At 62.2% G+C, this 21,493-nt stretch overlaps 1 protein-coding gene across 4 annotated transcripts; it reads left to right on the forward strand.

Annotated features, from left to right (window-relative positions):
- Window positions 1-2,025: 2,025 nt before the first annotated feature.
- Window positions 2,026-21,322, forward strand: GLB1L (galactosidase beta 1 like). 4 transcript variants are annotated; one of them, XM_084643695.1, is made up of 16 exons: window positions 2,026-2,160; window positions 4,068-4,240; window positions 4,785-4,935; window positions 6,346-6,406; window positions 6,764-6,858; window positions 14,747-14,927; window positions 15,878-15,936; window positions 16,277-16,398; window positions 17,269-17,309; window positions 18,400-18,518; window positions 18,806-18,880; window positions 18,963-19,052; window positions 19,231-19,344; window positions 19,784-19,915; window positions 20,127-20,342; window positions 20,595-21,322. In XM_084643695.1, the coding sequence occupies exons 1-16, from the start codon at window positions 2,107-2,109 to the stop codon at window positions 20,820-20,822; spliced, it is 1,911 nt and encodes a 636-aa protein (XP_084499821.1). In that variant the 5' UTR covers window positions 2,026-2,106; the 3' UTR covers window positions 20,823-21,322. The 4 variants fall into 4 exon arrangements, with proteins under 4 accessions (XP_084499821.1, XP_084499824.1, XP_084499822.1 ...); XM_084643696.1 differs by having other exon boundaries at window positions 2,047-2,160; window positions 4,095-4,240; XM_084643698.1 differs by lacking the exon at window positions 4,068-4,240 and having other exon boundaries at window positions 2,033-2,160.
- The last annotated feature ends 171 nt before the right edge of the window (window positions 21,323-21,493 follow it).

Below are 21,493 nucleotides of genomic sequence, written 5' to 3' on the forward strand. Positions count from 1 at the left end.
GGTTACTTGCTGGTGAGAGCCAGCTCTCGCGGCCGGTCTTGGCACCGTGGTTTAACCGCGTCCCAGACAGCAGCAGGTTCCAGGCAAACGACGCAGGAGCGAAGAAGGGCGAGGCTGGCAGAGCGGGCAGTCCCGGCCATGGGCCCCACCGGTGATCAGCGCTGCGGTAGCATCCGCACACCCACCAGGAGCGCGCTGTGCTCGGTGGCCAGCTGCCCCCTGGCCTTGCCGCGGAGCCGGTCGCTACTTTCCAAAGGGAGCGAGAAGGAGGGGAGGGGGAGGGAGCAAAGGGGGGCAGAGACGGGCACAGAGCAATGTCCTGGGGGGATGGGAAGCTGCCTCGGCTGCGCCCTCATTGTGAGCTGTCATGGAACATGGTGATGTCCTCTGGGGGGCGCCGGGGCCAAGGCAGCGGGCAGCGTCCAGTGGAGTCGTGGGCCTCCCGCTCTCCAGGGAGCTGGCCTCGACCTGGTGATAGCGGGGAAGCTCAGCTGGCCAAGGGGCTGCCCTGCCCCAGCCGCTGGGACACAGGACTCCAGCGAGGGCAGCTGGGCTTCACCGGGCACTGCCCCAGAGGGACGAGTGTGCCTAGCGGGCACTGCCTGTGGCTGGCACCCGGTCAGCAGCCCTGCTCCTTGGGACTGTCCCAGGGGATGCCCAGCAGAGGGACCCCCCTCCCCTTCTGCCCCCAGCACAGACCCCCCTAGAGATCGCTGCTCCCCTGTCCCCCCTGTCTGCCCCCAGCACAGACCCCCCCTAGAAATTGCAGCTCCCCAGGGCCCCCGTCTGCCCCCAGCACAGACCCCCCCCAAGATCACTGCTCCCCTGTCCCCCCATCTGCCCCCAGCACAGATACCTGCCTCCGAGATCTCTGCTCCCCTGGACTCCCGTCTGCCCCCAGCACAGACCCGCCCCACAAAATCACTGCTCCCCTGGGCCCCCGTCTGCCACCCTAGAGATCACTGCTCCCCTGTCCCCCCATCGGCCGCCAGCACAGACCCCCCCAGTGATTGCTGCTCCCCTGGGCCCCCCCATTAGCCCCCATCACTGACCCCCTAGAGATCACTGCTCCCCTGGGCCCCCCGTCTACCCCCAGGACAGACCCCCCCAGAGATCTCTGCTCCCCTGGGCCCCCCCATTGGCCCCCAGCGCAGACCCTGATGCTGGGTCCCTTCCCTCGGGTGGAGTCACCGGGGGCCCTGGGGCCGCAGCTGTGGGCCGGGGTCCCCGGCTCTCCTGGCTCTGGCCTGGCCAGTGCCGTGCGCAGAGGGGACCCTCGGGTGCTGTCCGCACTGCGGGGTCGCTGGCGGCAGAACTCCAGCGGTGCCTGGGCCGAGCCCGGCTCCGTCCGCACGCGCAGGGCACGGCCCCAGCTGCTCAGTGACTGCCCCGGCTGCGGGTACGAGCGCCCGGCTGAGCCCAGCGGCCTGGCTCTGGTGCGGTGCGAGGACAAGGAGCGGCCAGGGGCTGCCCCCGGGGAGGCCTCTCGCCCAGTGGCTCTCAGCCCGGGGTGCACGGTGGGGACACCAACGGGTCTGTTCTGGGGGGACACCAACCCCGCTGGGGATTTGCCGAGTTTCACGGCAGGCTCCAGACAAGCCCTAGCGAAGTCGGTGCAAACGGACCCTTCCTGCCGCCAGCGACCGGGTCGCAGGGCTCTGGGTAGGACGGACCCCCGGCCACGGGAGGACCATGGCCCGCTTCCAGTCGATTCCTTGCCCCGGGGCACCGAGAGCGGGGCCGGGGCACTGGGGTCCTCGTGTCTGGTTTTGTCAGCAAGTCGTTTCTCAGTGAGGCGAAACGTGGGGTCCGCAAGACACAGCCGGCCCCTGCCAGGGGGCCAGGGTCTGGCCAGGCTGAGAGTCGGGGCGCTGGGCCTGGCTGGCACGGGGGGGGGGGGCTGCTGTGGGGTCCAGGCTCGTGGGGGTGCGATGCTGGGGCTGGGGCGCTGCACAGAGCCCGGGGGGGAGCTCGGGGGAGGGGAATCCCTTTGCCCCCCCCCGTGGGGCTGGTGTCCCTGGGAAGGGGCCTGTCTAGGGCCGGGAGGGGCCGAGGCCGGTCATGTGACGGCTCCTGCTTCCTTCCCAGCTGCGGGGGGCTGTGAGCATGGGGCCCGGGCGCCGACTCCTGCTGCTGGCCGCGGCGCTCCTGCCGCTGGAGGTGAGTCGGGCCGAGCCGGGCCGGGCCGGGCCGAGCCGAGCCGGGCCGGGCCGGGAGCCCGGGGGGCGCTGGATCCCCTTTGACAGAGCAGCTAAAAATCCTGCGACCCGAGCCTGGGTCTGTCTCCCCGCCCCCCTTGGGGGCTCCGGGACTCGGAGCCCTCCGCGCCCCCTCCACTCCGGCCCCCAACCCGCCCGAGCCGGGGGCGGCAGCGGCCCGGGTGCCACCGAGCGGGGCGTGGGGTGGCCCATGGCCAGTGCTGGGTAAATCCCGTGGCCGTCGCCCTGCTCTGGCACCTGGCTGCGCCCCCCAGCTTCCCTTCGATCCTCCCCCCCGGGGCGCCCCCCAGCTTCCCTTCGATCCTCTCCCCCGGGGCGCCCCCCAGCTTCCCTTCGATCCTCCCCCCCGGGGCGCCCCCCAGCTTCCCTTCGATCCTCCCCCCCGGGGCGCCCCCCAGCTTCCCTTCGACCCTGCCCCCCCGGGGCGCCCCCCAGCTTCCCTTCGACCCTGCCCCCCCGGGGCGCCCCCCAGCTTCCCTTCGATCCGCCCCCCCGGGGCGCCCCCCAGCTTCCCTTCGACCCTGCCCCCCAGCTTCCCTTCGATCCTCCCCCCCGGGGCGCCCCCCAGCTTCCCTTCGATCCTCTCCCCCGGGGCGCCCCCCAGCTTCCCTTCGACCCTCTCCCCCGGGGCGCCCCCCAGCTTCCCTTCGACCCTCCCCCCCGGGGCGCCCCCCAGCTTCCCTTCGACCCTCCCCCCCGGGGCGCCCCCCAGCTTCCCTTCGACCCTCTCCCCCGGGGCGCCCCCCAGCTTCCCTTCGACCCTCTCCCCCGGGGCGCCCCCCAGCTTCCCTTCGACCCTGCCCCCCCGGGGCGCCCCCCAGCTTCCCTTCGACCCTGCCCCCCCGGGGCGCCCCCCAGCTTCCCTTCGATCCGCCCCCCCGGGGCGCCCCCCAGCTTCCCTTCGACCCTGCCCCCCAGGCTGACCTGCCGGGCGTCGCGGAGAGCAGCCCCCCCACCCCGGCTCGTCCCTGCCTTGACCCCCCAGCCATGGGGCAGCAGGAGGTGCCCCCAGCTTCCCTTCGATCCACCCCCCCGGGGCGCCCCCCAGCTTCCCTTCGATCCTCCCCCCCGGGGCGCCCCCCAGCTTCCCTTCGACCCTCTCCCCCGGGGCGCCCCCCAGCTTCCCTTCGACCCTCTCCCCCGGGGCGCCCCCCAGCTTCCCTTCGACCCGCCCCCCCGGGGCGCCCCCCAGCTTCCCTTCGATCCGCCCCCCCGGGGCGCCCCCCAGCTTCCCTTCGATCCGCCCCCCCGGGGCGCCCCCAGCTTCCCTTCGACCCTGCCCCCCCAGGGCGCCCCCCAGCTTCCCTTCGACCCTGCCCCCCCAGGGCGCCCCCAGCTTCCCTTCGACCCTGCCCCCCAGGGCGCCCCCCAGCTTCCCTTCGACCCTGCCCCCCTAGGGCGCCCCCCAGCTTCCCTTCGATCCTCCCCCAGGGCACCCCCCAGCTTCCCTTTGACCCTGCCCCCCGGGGCGCCCCCCAGCTTCCCTTCGATCCGCCCCCCCGGGGCGCCCCCCAGCTTCCCTTCGACCCTGCCCCCCCGGGGCGCCCCCCAGCTTCCCTTCGACCCTGCCCCCCCGGGCGCCCCCCAGCTTCCCTTCGACCCTGCCCCCCCAGGGCGCCCCCAGCTTCCCTTCGACCCTGCCCCCCCAGGGCGCCCCCCAGCTTTCCTTCGACCCTGCCCCCCCAGGGCGCCCCCCAGCTTCCCTTCGATCCTCCCCCAGGGCACCCCCCAGCTTCCCTTTGACCCTGCCCCCCAGGGCGCCCCCCAGCTTCCCTTCGATCCTGCCCCCCAGGGTGAGGCCAGCACCCCGGGTAGGGCAGCGTGTGCTCACAGCCCCCGTGGGGCCAGGCCTATGCCGGTGCCCGCTCCTTCCAGGTGGATTACACCCACGACTGCTTCCGCAAGGACGGCGCCCCCTTCCGCTACGTCTCGGGCAGCGTCCACTACGCCCGCGTCCCGCGCCCCGCCTGGCGCGACCGGCTCCGGAAGATGTACATGAGCGGCCTCAACGCCGTGCAGGTGTAGGTGACCCGTGTGCTCCCACGGGGCTCCCCCGGGGCGGGCTGCCCCCAGGGCCGGTCCTGCCAGGGCCGCTCGCCCGCCCACGGGCTCTCCAGGTCACGGCTCTCGCCCTGGGGTCCCCGGTTCCTGCCCCAAAACCAGAGCCTCGTGTGGGGCCGAAGTGATCTCCGGTCCCCGAGCCTGGGGCTCTGATCCCAGCCCCACCCCTGCAGCCTCCGGCGGAGCAGCCATGGCCCCGGCGGCTGGTGACGGTGGCCAGGTCGGCTCACAGGAGACACTTGTCCCCCCCCAGCGCGGCCAGTCGGCCCTCTGGCGTCCGAAGAGTTAATGCACCGATAACTGGGTCAGGGCCCTCGGTCCTGTGCCGCGCCCGGGACCCACACCTGTCGTTAGGGATCTCCCTGCCGTGCTGGGGTGCTCGGCCTTCCGCCACGGGCCGAGCCCCCCCCAGGGAGTACAGACCCCGGCAGCTGTGCCCCCGACCCCGAGGGCGAGCAGACCCCAGCGGCCGCTCCCCTCACTGATCCTGTCTCTCTTCCCCAGCTACGTCCCCTGGAATTACCACGAGCCACTGCCCGGGGTCTATGACTTCTCTGGGGACCGAGACCTGGGAAGCTTCCTGGACCTGACGGCAGAGCTGGGCCTCCTGGTGATCCTGCGGCCCGGGCCCTACATCTGCGCCGAGTGGGAGATGGTGAGGGCTGGGCAGGGGCTGCTCTGCCCTGAGTCTGACCCCAGCCCCTGTGTTCCCGGCCCAGCCCCCAGCGCCCCACCCCGGCCCAGCCCCCTCCTCCCCCGCATCCGGCCCAGCCCCCAGCGCCCCACCCCGGTCCGGCCCAGCCCCCTCCTCCCCCGCATCCTGCCCAGCCCCCAGCGCCCCACCCCGGTCCGGCCCAGCCCCCTCCTCCCCCGCATCCTGCCCAGCCCCCAGCGCCCCACCCCGGTCCGGCCCAGCCCCCTCCTCCCCCGCATCCGGCCCAGCCCCCAACGCCCCACCCCGTCCGGCCCAGCCCCCTCTGCCCCCGCATCCGGCCCAGCCCCCAGCGCCCCACCCCGGTCCGGCCCAGACCCCTCCTCCCCTGCATCCGGCCCAGCCCCCAGCGCCCCACCCCGTCCGGCCCAGCCCCCTCTGCCCCCGCATCCGGCCCAGCCCCCAGCGCCCCACCCCAGTCCGGCCCAGACCCCTCCTCCCCTGCATCCGGCCCAGCCCCCAGCGCCCCACCCCGGTCCGGCCCAGACCCCTCCTCCCCTGCATCCGGCCCAGCCCCCAGCGCCCCACCCCGGCCCAGCCCCCTCCTCCCCTGCATCCGGCCCAGCCCCCAGCGCCCCACCCCGGTCCGGCCCAGCCCCCTCTGCCCCCGCATCCGGCCCAGCCCCCAGCGCCCCACCCCGGTCCGGCCCAGACCCCTCCTCCCCCGCATCTGGCCCAGCCCCCAGCGCCCCACCCCGGTCCGGCCCAGCCCCCTGCTCCCCCGCATCCGGCCCAGCCCCCAGCGCCCCACCCCGGTCCGGCCCAGCCCCCTCTGCCCCCGCATCCGGCCCAGCCCCCAGCGCCCCACCCCGGTCCGGCCCAGCCCCCTCTGCCCCCGCATCCGGCCCAGCCCCCAGCGCCCCACCCCGGTCCGGCCCAGCCCCCTCTTCCCCCGCATCCGGCCCAGCCCCCAGCGCCCCACCCCTGTCCGGCTCAGATCCCTGCTTGAGCTGAATTCAGGCCAATGTGGGGAAGCTCATCACAGAGGCACCTCGGAGACCCGCATGCGCCCACCAGCAAATGTCTGGGAGCAGAGAATACGCGGCGTGGATGCCAGACGGGGCAGCTGGAGCCGGGAACATCCGAGCGACCCCTTCCATCTGTGTGCTCACGAGCACCCCACACACGGCTCTGCTATTCCCTGCCCTGGGCTCCCCCCCACACCTCCGCTGGTGCCCCTCACTCCCGACCCACAGCCCCCTCCTAGCTCTGCTGCCGCCCGTGAATTCTGACCCCTTTGTGGTGGGTCTGTGACGCAGGCCAATGAGACCTTCCTGCGCCTTCCACTTGGCCCAGAACCGCCATGTGTCTGGGGACTTACGAGTCTCTTTCTCCTCCGGGCTGTTTCTCTAGGGTGGCCTCCCTGCCTGGCTGCTGTGGAAACCAGACATTGTCCTTCGCTCCTCTGACCCAGGTAAGGGGCATCCCTCGAGGACCAGCCCACCGGGCTCCTGCCCTCAGCCACGCAGGGCCACTTAGTTGGTGCCAGGACGCTGTGGGGCTCTTGCGTTTACCTGCTAGGCTTCTCCCCATCCTTGGAGACCCGAATGCAGAGCAGCTGGGCTCCTTCTCTTCCCCCTCCCTCCCCGCCGCCCGCTGGAGACGGGGGTCAGCCTCTCACCCCTGGGCGCGCCAGGAAAGGCTGGCAGGCTCTGCCAGCGCCCTGTGCCCTCCCCACAAACCACAGTGGGCTTCTGGCTCTCACACGAACCTGCACCTGCCAGTGCAGTCCGAGACGGGGGCTGAGCCCAGCTGCTGTCTCTGCTCCCAGATTACCTGCAGGCCGTGGATTCCTGGCTGGACGTCCTGCTGCCCAGGATCAAGCCCCGGTTGTACCAGAATGGAGGGAACATCATCAGCATCCAGGTGGGGTGGGGTGCGGGGCTCAGGGTCCCTTCCCTGGCTCACTGCTTCTTTCCAAGCCTATCCCAGCAACCCAGAGCCCTCTGTGCTGTCCCCCTGGAGCTCCCTGCCCCTATAACCCTCCCACTAGAGTCTCCTACCCCTGCAACCCCCATTGCCCTGGAGCCCTCTTCCCATCACTCCTGTCCCCCACAGAGCCCCCTGCCCCAGTTGTTACCCGCACAAAATTCTGTTACTTGCACTCTCTAGGACATCCCACCTCTACCTAGTTCCTAGGGCTCAAGGTGTAACCCAGTTGATTTTAGCACTCCAACCCTTTCCCAGTTCCTAGGGCTCCCGGCAAAAGGCACCTAACTTTACCCCTTCATGGCTCCACTTCTACTCCAGGCTCAGAGCAAACACCCATTCCCTGTGGACTCAGGGCTTAATCTTTTGTGGGTTTACGGAGTCTTTTACCAGTGAAAGAGCCTCACACAGTAATAGCCTCTTGACCTCTATTCATTAACAGTCACCAAAACAGAACGTGCATGCTACACATACAACCCCCACCACTCCCAGTAAGACAGAGGAACTTTTCTTGATGGCCCGTCAGGATCAGGTCCGTCTGGGGGACTCCAGTTTCTGCCCGGTGTCATTGGCAGCGTGTTGGTGTCTGGCAGCTCTGGGGCTCTGTCCTGGAGTTGGTTCCCAAGAATTCCTTTTGGACATCAGTTTATATAGTGAAACTTGCATCTCGCTTAGCTGTACCTTCACCAATCATTTTACTAACCAAGCCTAACATTGTAACAAAATTCTCTAACCAGTCCTACCCCACCACCTTAATTAATTTACACCTAGCAAAATTAACTATGTAACAGACAGAAACAATAGGGAAGTGGGGACCATGCAGATAAAACAAGACATGAGGATTTCGCAACCCCAACTATTGAGAAGTGATTTCTTGCCAGACAGGACACTATGAAACTACGTTGTCTTTAACCAGCTTGAGATCTGTTTCTTTATCCGGTGAGGGTGCATGCTATTTGGATGGGGTCTCCTTCTTATCAGCCCGATATTACATTGTTTTAATGTCATTAGTTGGAATGTGAGGATGTGACTTCCTGCTTCTCAGCGAACGGCTGCTGCTCTCCTAACATGGCTGCAGACAAAGGCCTCAGGCCTCACAACATGGCTACAGGAAAAGGCCTGAGGCCTTACAGTCCCTTCCTTAATGACGCTTTTACCAAAGCTGCCGTTACTATCCCACGAGTCTGACACTGCAGGCCAGCCTCCCGTGTTCTTCCAACCGTTCTCCTCCTCCAGCAAGCCAAAGCCACTGTGCTCACTAATAAAGCCAATTGGATTCCAATGATCACCACAATGGGGTGAATCGTAGAATATCAGGGTTGGAAGGGACCTCTTGAGATATCTAGTCCAACCCCCTGCTCAAAGCAGGACCAACCCCAAATAAATCATCCCAGCCAGGGCTTTGTCAAGCCAGGCCTTAAAAACCTCTAAGGGAGGAGATTCCACCACCTCCCTAGGCAACGCATTCCAGTGTTTCACCACCCTCCTAGTGAAAAAGTTTTTCCTAATATCCAACCTAAACCTCCCCCACTGCAACTTGAGACCATTACTCCTTGTCCTGTCCTCTTCCACCACTGAGAATAGTCTAGAACCATCCTCTCTGGAACCACCTCTCAGGTAGTTGAAAGCAGCTATCAAATGCCCCCTCATTCTTCTCTTCTGCAGACTAAACAATCCCAGTTCCCTCAGCCTCTCCTCATAAGTCATGTGTTCCAGTCCCCTAATCATTTTTGTTGCCCTTCGCTGGACTCTCTCCAATTTATCCACATCCTTCTTGTAGTGTGGGGCCCAAAACTGGACACAGTACTCCAGATGAGGCCTCACCAATGTCGAATAGAGGGGGACGATCACGTCCCTCGATCTGCTCGCTATGCCCCTACTTATACATCCCAAAATGCCATTGGCCTTCTTGGCAACAAGGGCACACTGTTGACTCATATCCAGCTTCTCGTCCACTGTCACCCCTAGGTCCTTTTCCGCAGAACTGCTGCCTAGCCATTCGGTCCCTAGTCTGTAGCTGTGCATTGGGTTCTTCCATCCTAAGTGCAGGACTCTGCACTTATCCTTATTGAACCTCATCAGATTTCTTCACCACCCTCCTGGTGAAATAGTGTTTCCTAATATCCAACCTAGACCTCCCCCACTGCAACTTGAGACCATTGCTCCTCGTTCTGTCATCTGCCACCACTGAGAACAGCCGAGCTCCATCCTCTTTGGAACCCCCCTGCAGGTAGCTGAAAGTGATACAATTGTGGTTTAAACTTCAAAGTAGTTCACAGTCCTTACTGATACGTAGTGTTCACAGTCATAACTTTTAACCTTTGTAATGTTGCAAAAACTTCTCTTAACTAAATAAGTCATAAAATACAATTCATTATTGTCTACTCCTGCCATTGGACAATGACTTCTAACACAAACACATCCCCTTCCTGCCTATACAACAGCTGGCTTTTGTTCGGTGAATATCTCAGACATACAGCTTGGGTTCCTTTGTCTTTAACATAGACACGTCCATCTCTTTCTTGTAAATTTTGATCCTCACACACACACCCCAAATTTTCATGGGCTACCTGCTGAAACATGTCAATGGTTTTCCACTCTTGGGTTTCTTTATATGCCCAGGGATGGTGATTTTTTTGCTCGCCGGGTTCCCACAGGTACCACTGGATATATACCAGTAGCAAGAGGGTGTAGAGTTACTAGATATGCTCATAGAACCCTTTGATCTTTATTTAGGGTAAAGTTCACCAATTTCCATCATGCCGTTAATTGTCTCTCCCCTTCTGTAACGTTTTCCCACAACAGTTTTTATTTCCAAAGGCAAATTTCCTCACATGCCTTCCCAGATTATTTGAATGACCAAGTGCTGCCTTATTTCCTGGGCCCGCGTACAGGCGAATGCTCAGGACACGTTTCCTTGTACTGAGTCCAAAGTCCCTGCCAACAAGAACGAATCCTTTTCACCTCGCTGTTGCCACACTGGCAGTATTTTAGAAAATCATTGTTGCCCCATCCCTCTATGTGAGCAGCACCCAGTACTCAACTCCTAATCCAGTTCCACCCAAAGCAGTTTCCAGTACACCCCTTGGGAGCCTAGGCTACCCACCCCTCCTGGCTGCCAGGCAAATCCAGTAACCTTCAGTGGTTCACACTGAGGAAATGTTGGGGCAGTTCTACCTTTACCGTACTGCCCCGTATAGTAATCAGGGAAGGTGTGGCAATGGCCTTCCTTCCCTTCCTTCCAACTTTATACAACACCCAGGTGCATTCAGCTGGGCTTGCGTGCTGGAAGTTGATTAAGGCATGCTGATTATTACTGATTTTCAGGGGCGGCGGGTCGCATAGGCTAGGGGAGGCTCAGCCTCCCAAAACAGCCGGGCATGACCCCACCGCTTGCCGTGACCGCTCCCTGGGCTCCAGTTCTCTGGCTCCTTGAGCCCCCCGCACTCCAGGGCAAGGGGGGCTGGGGCCACAAGCCGCTCTCCCTCCTGGCGCTCCTTTGGGGTTGGGGGGCTCGTCATGGGACTGGGCCAGTAGCCGCGGTGTGGGGGGTGGGGCTCTGGCAGGGTGTGGAAGGGGCGGGGCTGGGGATTCGCCTCCCCACACTGGGGGTTCACGTGCCCCTGGTAACCAGTGGTTTCACATACTTTCCTTTCCCTTGGTAATTTCACTTTGAGCTTAAAATGTTTTATGTCCATCCTTCCATTCCCACCAACAGATAAACCTTGTGTCTGAGGCACGTTCTGCCTTTAAACGTGCCTTTACCACCTGGGGATGTTTCCCTGTTCGCCTCTGCCTTTGACCTCTGCCATTCTGCACTATTGGTTTCTGTGAATACAGTTCAAATCCTCATTAATCCTGTTCTGCCTAATGCAGTAGTTAAAACAAAACAAAACAAAACGCAACACACAGCAACGGTAGCACAAGACAAACAACAACACAACACAAAATATAAAGCACAAAACACGCTATCTGCCGTGGCAGTGGATCCGCGGTATTCTGGGCTGCTCTTCAGCGGGTAGCAGCTTTCCCTGAAGTTCTGAAAGACAAAGAGCATTTTTCTACCCCCTCTGGGGGCGGCAGATTATGGCTTAAAATATCTCTTCCTTTTACAAATCTCCTTGCGGATTGCAGGCAAAACAGAGGAATTACCCCACATTCTTTCCTTTGGTTTTGTTCTATAGGCAGGCCAGGATTTAATGGCGTCTACCTTTTAAGGGTTTAGGGTGAATTATCTCACTGTTCAGTCATTACATTCATGAGGTGGTATACCTCAGTTTCCCTTTCCATACAGCAAACCAAGTTTGTAATCGATTTTTGTTAGGTTGCTTTTTTGCTGTGCTAAGCATTAAGTTTATTCCCAGGTCATAGCTGAGAAGCATCATTATCATAATGCTTTTTTCTTCCTTTTTTTTTTTAAAAAAACCACGAGGTGTGTTTCCAATTACCATTTCTAGCAGACTTAAAAGTTTTTTCCCCAAAAAATCATATACATCGTTACAGGGTTACTCGTTAACATTACATTTATCCCAGTGTTTAATATTAACAATAACATTTGCATCGAATGTATTACAAGTGGGCATTTAACCATATCTTGTTATGCCTCTTACTTAGACAATTTGTCAGTGAGGCCAGTGCGTTCAATGTCCTCTTGAATCTTTGCATAGGCTTTAATTGAATTATATCCTTGGGATTTAGGTGAATTACACGGTAGGGGGATCATGCATGTCAGCAGACCCCTTTTGATCTGTCTATAGATTTCAGCACTGTGCATATACACACACGCACATAAAACATTCTACTTAGGGTAACCTGTCCTTATTCTTGGGCTTGACTCCTTTTTCCTTCCTTCCTTCCTTTCCAAAGGGTCATAATTTGAGCCTTTTGGTTTCAGGTAGTTTGTTTGCTGACCAGGTATGTCCTTTATCTGTGGCTCCTTTGTGCTGCCATTTATGGGCAGCTCTCTCCTTCCTCTATCAGTTAGGTAATTTGCATCAACACAGACGCTTTCTGGCTTGCTTTTGGCTCCAAAGCCATCAGCAGCTCAGAGACTCTGTCTTAAAAGAGACACAGTTAACTTCCACCAGAGTTTTGATTACTTTCCACTTTCAACTCCTGCTTCCAAAAGACACACAGTGATCTGAAAAAGAAAACACAACTGTCAAGGCTGATTCCCCCCTCTGGCACTTCGAGTGCAGAAGGTGGGGGCCTGCAAGGATTCTAAAAATTAATACTGGCCGCTCCAGGCTTGTATTAACTCCCAAGGTTACAGCTTCTCTCTGGCCTTGGCTTGGTAAATGCTGCCACCACCCAAATGCAAAAAAAACCCTTTGAACCCAGGAAGGAGCACTTGGGAATTCCTCCCTGTGGGGTACCCTCAAGCTCTTTCACCCCCCTCCAGGGAAGAGCTGAGAAAGAAAACAAAGGAAATTAGCTGTGGCTATCAGCTACTCAAACAGCATACTGACAGGTTTCAGAGTAGCAGCCGTGTTAGTCTGTATTCGCAAAAAGAAAAGGAGGACTTGTGGCACCTTAGAGACTAACCAATTTATTTGAGCATGAGCTTTCGTGAGCTACAGCTCACTTCATCGGATGCATACTGTGGAAAGTGTAGAAGATCTTTTATACACACAAAGCATGAAACCTCTTAGGACACCAAAAATCCAACACTGTTCTTAAAAAGGTAAATTTTATTAGAAACCAAAAGGAAAAAAATGCATCTGGAACTTAGGCTTTTTGCTAGAACTTAAAAGAAACAATTACAAAAATTAAGCACCCAAAATAGCTTTCTTGGGGGTTCAGCTTAAAGGTTACAAGCAAACTAAGGCTTCTGGGGTTAGCCCAGAGGAGATCCACAAGCCAAAATAAACTAAAAAAAACCTAATTGCGGCTATTTAAACATGCCCTGTCCAATAATTTCTTCTAGGTATGGAAGATGCATATTTATACCTGGTTCAAGCCTTACACAGCATTCCTGCTGCCCTCTGTTACCCTCTTTCCCGGAGAGACACAACACACAAACCAAGAGAAGTTTCCCCCCCACCCCATTTTAAAAAGTTCTAGCCCTCCCATTGGCTCTTTTGGTCCGGTGCTCACTCCTTTTCCTTTACCTGGGGAACTTTGTTAATACTTTACAGGTAAAGCAAGCAGAGAACAGCCACCAAGAGGGACTTTTTTAGCTAACTGGGTGGCTGGGTGTCCATAAAAGGAAACTACCCCCCCCCTTCATTTATCACAACAACCTACTGTGGCTCCTTTTGGAGCCCTAATAGGATTTTAATTAAGTAGCATGTTTTGTTTGTATTTCTTTTACCCGTTCTACAATAGACACTGCACATGACCTGGGGAAAATGCACCTTCAGTGAGCTGTAGCTCACGAAAGCTCATGCTCAAATAAATTGGTTCGTCTCTAAGGTGCCACGAGTCCTCCTTTTCTTTTTGCGAACACAGACTAACACGGCTGCTACTCTGAAACCTTCCTTCCCTAGTTTAACTTCTATAACGTTAGCCATACCAGTTTTTACATACAGTGTAACTGTTTCTTTTGAGCTCAGAGAGTTTTCATGTGCGCTTATCACAGTGACAGTCTGATTACGCAGAGCCACCTGATCAGTGTTCCCGACGTTGTTTCTTTGTGCACCTCACCTCTGCTGTCACTCCAGAGGGCACCGTCTGTTCGTTAACAAGAAAAAGTTAGAATCTCTCTCCCTTCTCCCGGTTCTGGCTGCCCCTTACTACAGCCCCGACTTTGGTCTATAAAAAAATATTGAACTTTATAAAGCACTGGGGTATCTTAAGGGTTAAATGCTAACTACCAAAGCCAAACACCACTAGTTACCTGTGTCTGGCAAAAAGCCTCCCTCAGTTTTGCAGCTTTGAGTGAAAGATTCAAATGGATTTTTAGTGGTATTACTTAAAACAAACAAAGAAACAAACAAAAAGCCAATTCGTCTTAAACCTACAAAACAGGGTTTTACAAACCAGGAATGTTGTAAAATACACGTTTACACAATATATTTACCCCCCCCCCCCGATATGTACCTACAGTCGTTTTTTCCTTAGCAGCCCTTACACTGCTTTAATTCTCACACAGCTGTGCCGCCTCTTATACACTTGGGGGCAGGTAAATTCCAATAGAAACCCCTTCTTCTTTTAGCGAATTTGACTAAATTGTCGATAGTCCAATTATTTAAATCAGATTGTCTCTGTGCCTGGATTATTTACAGACATTTCTTTGGAAAAGGGCCCATTTTTCCTTCAGAATCGCTGCAAAGAAACCAAGAATTCTCTTTCTGTAACACTTCCCCATCTTTCAGCTGTTCCGTTCCCTCCAGCCTCTGCATAGTTAACTTCTCACTCTCTGTCCTTACATCACTTGTTTATCTCCCAAAATGACACCTTCATCAACTCAGATTTCACCATTCCAAGTATTGTCCCAGGGATCTGAAATCCCCATGCCTGGACTGACTTACTCCTTCCCTTACTCCTGCCACTATGCCCCTCAGGGCTCCTAACCTGTTTTCCAATCTCTTTATCTGTTGCCTGCCTGCTTGTCTGGGCCTGATCCTGCTTTCCTCGCTGAACTGCCCCTGCCCATGGGCACAGGCCTTGTCCCACTACCCATTTAGCAAGGAGGGTGGGCTCCTCAACTAGCCCCCACCCCTCCTGGTCCCTTTTCTTTGTTCCCTTTCTCTCGTGTTGCTCTGGGGGGGTCACTCTGCCAGGTAGGTAGCGACCCTTTCTGACAGCAGGCACAGCGGGGGGGGAGTGGGGGGAGGCCAGGGTCCCGCAGCGCCCCCCCCCTCACGGCTGCCCGGCCCCGCAGGTGGAGAACGAATATGGGAGCTACTCCGCCTGCGACTACGACTACCTGCGTCACCTACTGGCCGCCTTCCGCGCCCGGCTGGGGCCCGACGTGCTGCTCTTCACCACCGACGGCAACAGCGCCCCCGAGCTGCGCTGCGGCACCCTGCAGGGGCTCTACGCCACCGTGGACTTCGGGCCAGGTGCCCCTGGGCGGGGGTGGGGGCAGGACGGTGGGGGACTGGCTTGGACGGGGGGCAGGACAGTGGAGGGGCTGCCTCAGACGGGGGCAGGATGGCAGGGGGAGCTGGCTCGGATGGGGGGCAGGACGGCGGGGGGGGCTGGTTCGGATGGGGGGCAGGACAGTGCGGGGAGCTGGCTCAGACGGGGCAGGCCGGCGGGGGGAGCTGGCTCGGATGGGGAGCAGGACGGCGGGTGGAGCTGGTTCGGATGGGGGGCAGGACGGCGGGGGGAGCTGGTTCGGATGGGGGCAGGACGGCGGGGGGAGCTGGCTCAGACGGGGCAGGACTGCAGGGGGAGCTGGTTCAGATGGGGGGCAGGACGGCAGAGGGAGCTGGCTCGGATGGGGGCAGGACGGCGGGGGGAGCTGGTTCAGATGGGGGGCAGAACAACAGGAGGAGCTGGTTCAGATGGGGGGCAGGACGGCAGGGGGAGCTGGCTCGGATTGGGGCAGGACGGCGGGGGGAGCTGGCTCAGACGGGGCAGGACGGCAGGGGGAGCTGGTTCAGATGGGGGGCAGGACGGCGGGGGGAGCTGGCTCAGACGGGGCAGGATGGCAGGGGGAGCTGGTTCAGATGGGGGGCAGGACAGCAGGGGGAGCTGGCTCGGATGGGGGCAGGACGGTGGGGGGAGCTGGTTCAGATGGGGGGCAGGACAACAGGAGGAGCTGGTTCAGATGGGGGGCAGGACGGCAGGGGGAGCTGGCTCGGATGGGGGCAGGACGGCGGGGGGAGCTGGTTCAGATGGGGGGCAGGACAGCAGGGGGAGCTGGCTCGGATGGGGGCAGGACGGCGGGGGGAGCTGGCTCGGATGTGGGGCAAGATGACGGGGGGGATATAAGGGAGGGGGGCTGGCAGACAAGCCCGATGGGGGCCTAGAGCCCTGCACTGACCTGCCCCCTTCTGTCCCCCAGGCCCCAATGTCACAGCCGCGTTTGCCCCTCAGCGACTCTATGAACCCAAGGGACCTCTGGTGAGAGTGGGCCCCGTGGGCATGGGGGGCGGGTGCTGCCTCGGCCTTTGTGGGTTGTAGGAGTTGGGGGTTGGTTGTGGCAGGAGCTCTGTGCTCAGAAGGGCTCTGGGGGATGTCGCTCTGGGGCATGGGGGGGCTCTGTGGGGCACAGGGGGCCTGGGCAGGGGGCTCTGGACTCCCTTGTCTCAGAAGCGACTCCTGCAGGCTCAGTGCTGGGGGGCGGGGAGTGGGGGGGCTGCCCGGTGCCTGGAGCGACTCCCTCTGGTGGCTGCTGGGAGCTGGGGGCTTGGGGGGCCCTGGCTGGCTGCCGGGGCTGTGGGTAACGGCCCGTCTGCCCCAGGTGAACTCGGAGTACTACACGGGCTGGCTGGACTACTGGGGAGAGCCGCATGCCAGCAGCAGCCCCGCGCAGGTGGCTCAGGGTCTCCAGGACATGCTGCAGCTGGGAGCCAACGTCAACATGTGACTGTCCGGCCGCGGGGGGGGCCGGGCCGGGGGGGTGGCCTGGGCGGGGCAGAGGAACCCCTGGCCATGGGGCGCCTGCTGCTGGATCCCAGCGGGCGCCAGGCCCCCAAGGCCCGGGGGTTCCTCTGCCCCAGGCTGCCTGGGGAGGTTCTGCCGGGTCCGGCCCCAGGGCTGTGTCGTGCGGGAGGGAGAGGGATTGGTGCTGCCGTGCTGGAGGGCCAGGGCCATCCTCTGCTAGGGTCTGGCCAGCCCCGCAGGAGCCGCCCTCGGCAGTGGGGTGCGGCTGGCCCTGCCCCAGGGAGCCCCGTGCGGCCAGTTCCTTTGTCCCTGGTTCCCCGTCTCCGCGCCACCCCCAGCACCCAGGGGTCCCTGGGCTGAGCCAGGTGCCAGCCCTGCCATGCAGGTCGGTGCCGTGGCCCTGGCACGATTCTGGGCCACGCTGCACTCCCTGCATGGGGACTGGTAGCAAAGGGCCCCAGGGGCTTCCCCTTCCCTGCTCCAGGCAGGAGGCCCCAGTGCAGCCCTGGGTCAATGCAACCTGCCCTCTCCTTCCTGCCTCCCCTCCCCCCGGGTCTCTCTCGGTCCCTGTCCCCCCTCCCGGGGTCTCTCTCTGTCCCATGCTCCCCAGGGGCTCTGGCCCTTTCCCTTGGGCAGTAGCCGGTTTACACGGCTGGCTGCATTTGGTGATTTCCAGCCCATGGTGGGGCTGGGTCCCTCTTTGGGAACTGGGGGGTCAGGAAGGAGGGAGGTGATGGGGGGTAGCTGAAGGGAGGGTGGCTGCCCAGCCCTCAGGCCTGTCTGGGCTAGCTGCTGGGGGCTGCTGGGGCCACGCTGGGCGCTGATGGCCCCCTCTGGGTTATCACGTAGGTACATGTTCCAGGGAGGCACCAACTTCGGCTACTGGAGCGGTGAGTCCCCCCCGCCCCCGCCCCCGCCCCTGGGGAGCAGAGGAGCCAGGGAGGGCACAGGGCTGGGGGGGCTGTCCCGGCATCCCCGGGCCATGCTCTGGAACTGCTCCCTATGAAGCCAGGCAGGACTCTGGGGAAGTCTCCTTTCTGTGAGCAGCCTGTCTGCAGGACACACAGCTCACCCGGCTCCACCTTCCTGGGTCCGACCTCGGAGCATTCAGCCTCCTCTGCCCCTCCGTGCGCTTCCCACAGCGAGTCCGCCCAGGCGGGGTCCTGGGGAAGCCAGAGGGTCCTGCCCCCCAACTCCACAATCAGACGGGACTCTCAGCCAGCCAGTAAAACAGAAGGTTTATTAGACGACAGGAACATGGTCTAACACAGAGCTTGTAGCTGCAGAGAACAGGACCCCTCAGCTGGGTCCGTTTTGGGGGGCAGTGAGCCAGACAACCCCGTCTGCCCTTCACTCCATGTCCCAGCCAGCCCCAAACTGAAAACCCCCTCCAGCCCCTCCTCCTCTGGGCTTTGTCCCTGTCCCTGGCCAGGAGGTCACCGGATTCCTTTGTTCTCCAGCCCTTTAGCTCTCACCTTGCAGGGGGAAGGGCCCAGGGCATCAGTGGCCAGGACACAGAGTGTCGGCCATTTATGGACCCTGGCCCTTTGCTCTGCAACAATGACACCCCCTTATCCCACCCCTAGAGACGTAAGAAATGCATAGGGGAAACTGAGGCACCCCACCGTATTCAGAGGAAATATTAAGAACAGTCCCGCTTCGTCACAGCGGCTGCCTGGCGGGTCCCTGCAGGGCTGTGGTACCTAGGCATTGGCCCATCCTACTGGGGCCTGGTGCAGCGAGCCCCTTCTCTGCCCTGTAGCCCATGCCAGCACTGGCCCTCATCCTCCAGTAACGTGCCAGGCCACAGTCCGTGTGGTTTCCGTGCCACGGGCCAGGCCCCGTTCCCATCAGCGGCCCCTGGCCCTTGCCCCTGTCTCCCTCGGCTTGCCAGGCTCCGAGCCAGTGGGGGGCACGGCAGGGCCCAGGAAGGGGCACCGTTGGGGCCCAGCTGTGGCTCACTGCACCTGCCTTGGCCAGGTGCCGACTACAAGGGCCAATACAAGCCAGTCACCACCAGCTACGACTACGATGCGCCGCTCTCGGAGGCCGGCGACCCCACCGAGAAGCTGTTTGCCATCCGGACGGTCATCAGCAAGGTACCGAGCCCAGCGGGCCGGCGGGGAACCAGCCCCGGGCACAGCACAAAGCCGGTGCGGCTGCCTGTGTCTGGGGCAGGGCTCTGTCCTGCCCACACCGTAACGCCCTGCTCTCCGCGGGGACAGCTGGGGGCGAGGGCGGCTCGCAGGGCGGAGGGAGAGGGGCGCCCCCGGCGCGCCCCCTGGGTTGATGGCTCCGGTCCCCTGCCCCACTTCCATGGCATCAGGAGGGGGCACCGTGCCCCTGACCCAGCCTGGCCGGCTCCTAATGGGGGTTTGCTGTTCAGTTCCAGCCCCTGCCTGAGGGTCCGATGCCGCCCGCCACCCCCAAGTACGCCTACGGCTCCGTGCCCCTGCGGAAGGTGAGTGGCTGCCCTGGGAGCTCCCCCCGCCCGGCCCCAGGAGGCGGCCGGCCACCCACCCAGCCTCTCTCCTCTCTTGCAGCAGGGCGAGGTGCTGGAGCTGCTGGACGTGCTGTGCCCCAGCGGGCCCATCCGGAGCCGGTTCCCCCTCACCTTCGAGGCCGTGAAGCAGGTGAGGGGGCAGGGGTGGGCACGGGGTCCTGGCGCCAGACTCCTCGCCTCTGCCAAGGCTCTACCTGGGAAGGAAGGAGCTGGGCCTGCTGCAGCCAGGAGGCCCTGGGGAGGGTTTCCCATGGGCAGCGCCTCGGCCCCCTGCTCCCACGGGGCTCTCACCTTCCACTCTGCTGCAGGCTCACGGCTTCGTCCTCTACCGGACTCGCCTGCCCCGGGACGTCTGGGATCCAGCCCCTCTGAGCTCCCCTCCCAACAGCGTCTGCGACCGCGCCTACGTGCTGCTCGACGGGGTGCGTACTGGCCCACTCCGGGGCCCTGAGCTCTGTGGGGCGATGCCCAGCCCCTCTCTCTGCAGCAGAAGGGGGGTTAGTGCCCATGGGGCAGAGGGGCTGGCAGTGCTGGAGACAGTGCAGGGGTCCCTGCTTCTGGGCACTTCTGCGGCGCTTGCTTGTCTGTGGGCCTTTGCCCTGGTCCCCGTCTCTGCTGTGGGGGCGGATCTGTGGGGGGTTTGCTTTGGCGTTCACCCCGCCGGGGTATCCATATGGGAGGGAGACCTGGGAGCTGGTTCCGCCTGCCCCCCGCTGGGGAGAGTCCATCTGGTCGCTTGCCTGTCCCGGTGTGTGCAGGGAGTGGGAGCGCCCAGACCGGACCTGGAAGGCCTGGCACCAAGGGGCCTCTGGGGAGGGGAGGCTGGCGCTGACCGAGTTCCCCATGCCTGCCTGGCGCCAGGAGTACCAGGGGAGGCTGGAGCGCGACGGGCAGACAACACTGAACCTCACGGGCCAGGCTGGTGCCACGCTGGACCTGCTGGTGGAGAACATGGGCAGGATCAACTTTGGTGTGAACACCAGCGACTTCAAGGTGAGGGGCGGGAGGTGGGCGCGCTGCTGCCAGGTGCCCGCTGGGCCGGGCACCCTCAATGCCTGCTGTCCCTGCGGACATAGGGGAGGGGCTGGGCAGCCTCCCCAGGCGGAAGGAGCAGGGTTCGCCCTGTGTGGGGAGCCCGCGGGCGGAGCCGTCAGTGCCCGGGACGTTGCTCCTCCCCACCGGTCTCCCGTCCCCGTGTTGGCAGGGCCTGCTCCGGAATCTCTCCCTGGACTCGGCTCTGCTCAGCGACTGGCTGATTTACCCCCTGGACGTGGACGCGGCCGTGGCGCGGGGCTGGCCCCTGCCCACCCCCCAGGCTGAGGGGAGCAGGGCCACGCTGCGGCCGGCTCTCTATACGGGGACCTTCCAGACCCCTGGCATCGCCTGGGACACCTTCGTGAAGTTCCCAGGCTGGAGCAAGGTACCGAGGCAGAGGGAGAGCTGGGGGCAGGGGAGCCGGCTGGAGGCAGGGGGCCGGCTTGGGGCCTGGCTGCGATGGAACAGCTGCTCACTCCCCTCTGCCCACTGCTTGGGGGGGTGGTCAGGGGAGAGGGCACCGGGTGGGTGTGTAGGGTGGAGGCAGTGGGCAGGCAGGGTGCGGGGGCGGCAGTGTGCCAGGCTGAGAATGCCCCCCCCCCACACACACACTCAGGTCCTCTCTCTGCCCCTCCAGGGCCAGCTCTGGATAAATGGCTTCAACCTGGGCCGGTACTGGCCGGCACAGGGGCCCCAGCAGACGCTCTTCGTGCCCGGCTCCCTGCTGCACGCTTCGGCCCCCAACAACATCACCCTGCTGGAGCTGGAGGGGGCCCCCCCCAGGCCCTTCCTGCTGTTCCTGGACCGGCCCCTGCTCAACCGGACCGCCAGCCCCGGGACTGGGGCCAAGCTGCTGACTCCCTAACGCGCCCCCCCAGTGTCTCCTGGGCCCCAGAGGGCTCACCCTGGCCCAGCTGTGCAGAGGGCAGGGCCTGGGGGCCCCTTGCAGCCGCAGAGGCGGGGGGCAGCGTTGCTCCTGGTGAAATAGCAGGTACTGGCTGGGGCAGGGCTGCCCAGAACCTCATCATGGCCCCCCACAGCTGGGCCAGCCCCCAGCGGGCAGAGTCTGTCCCCCCACCAGTGGAAGACCCCAAGTGCTGCCCCTGGGGCCCGGCAGGCGCCCTTGCCAGCTGCCTGCAGCAGGACGAGCCGAGGGCCCCCCGTGCCCCGCAGAATGGAGACACAGCGTTCACTGCCTGCGGCTTTGGCTTGCCCTTTATTGCCCGGTGCGGGGTGTGTTGCGGCCACGTGCCGCGGGGGCTACTCCTGCGGCGCTGGTTTCCCGCCTGCCGACTCACCCCCCAGGCTGGGCACCAAGGGTTACATTTTATTACCTGGTAAAGCAAAGAAAATCTCGTGCCCTCCCTACCGTGTCCGGCGTGTTCTGTCACCCTGGCACCGTGCCCGCCCCAGGGTGGTTCACCGCAAACCTCACGGGCCGTGAACAGCTCTGAGTGACCACGGGGGCACCAGCCGAGCCACCCTGAGCCAGAGCCCGGGTTCAGAGCCCCGGGGGGCACTCAAGGGCCATTGGGG

Source organism: Lepidochelys olivacea (assembly GCF_965140295.1).
Source record: "Lepidochelys olivacea isolate rLepOli2 genome assembly, chromosome: 11".
NCBI classification, from domain to species: Eukaryota; Metazoa; Chordata; order Testudines; family Cheloniidae; genus Lepidochelys; species Lepidochelys olivacea.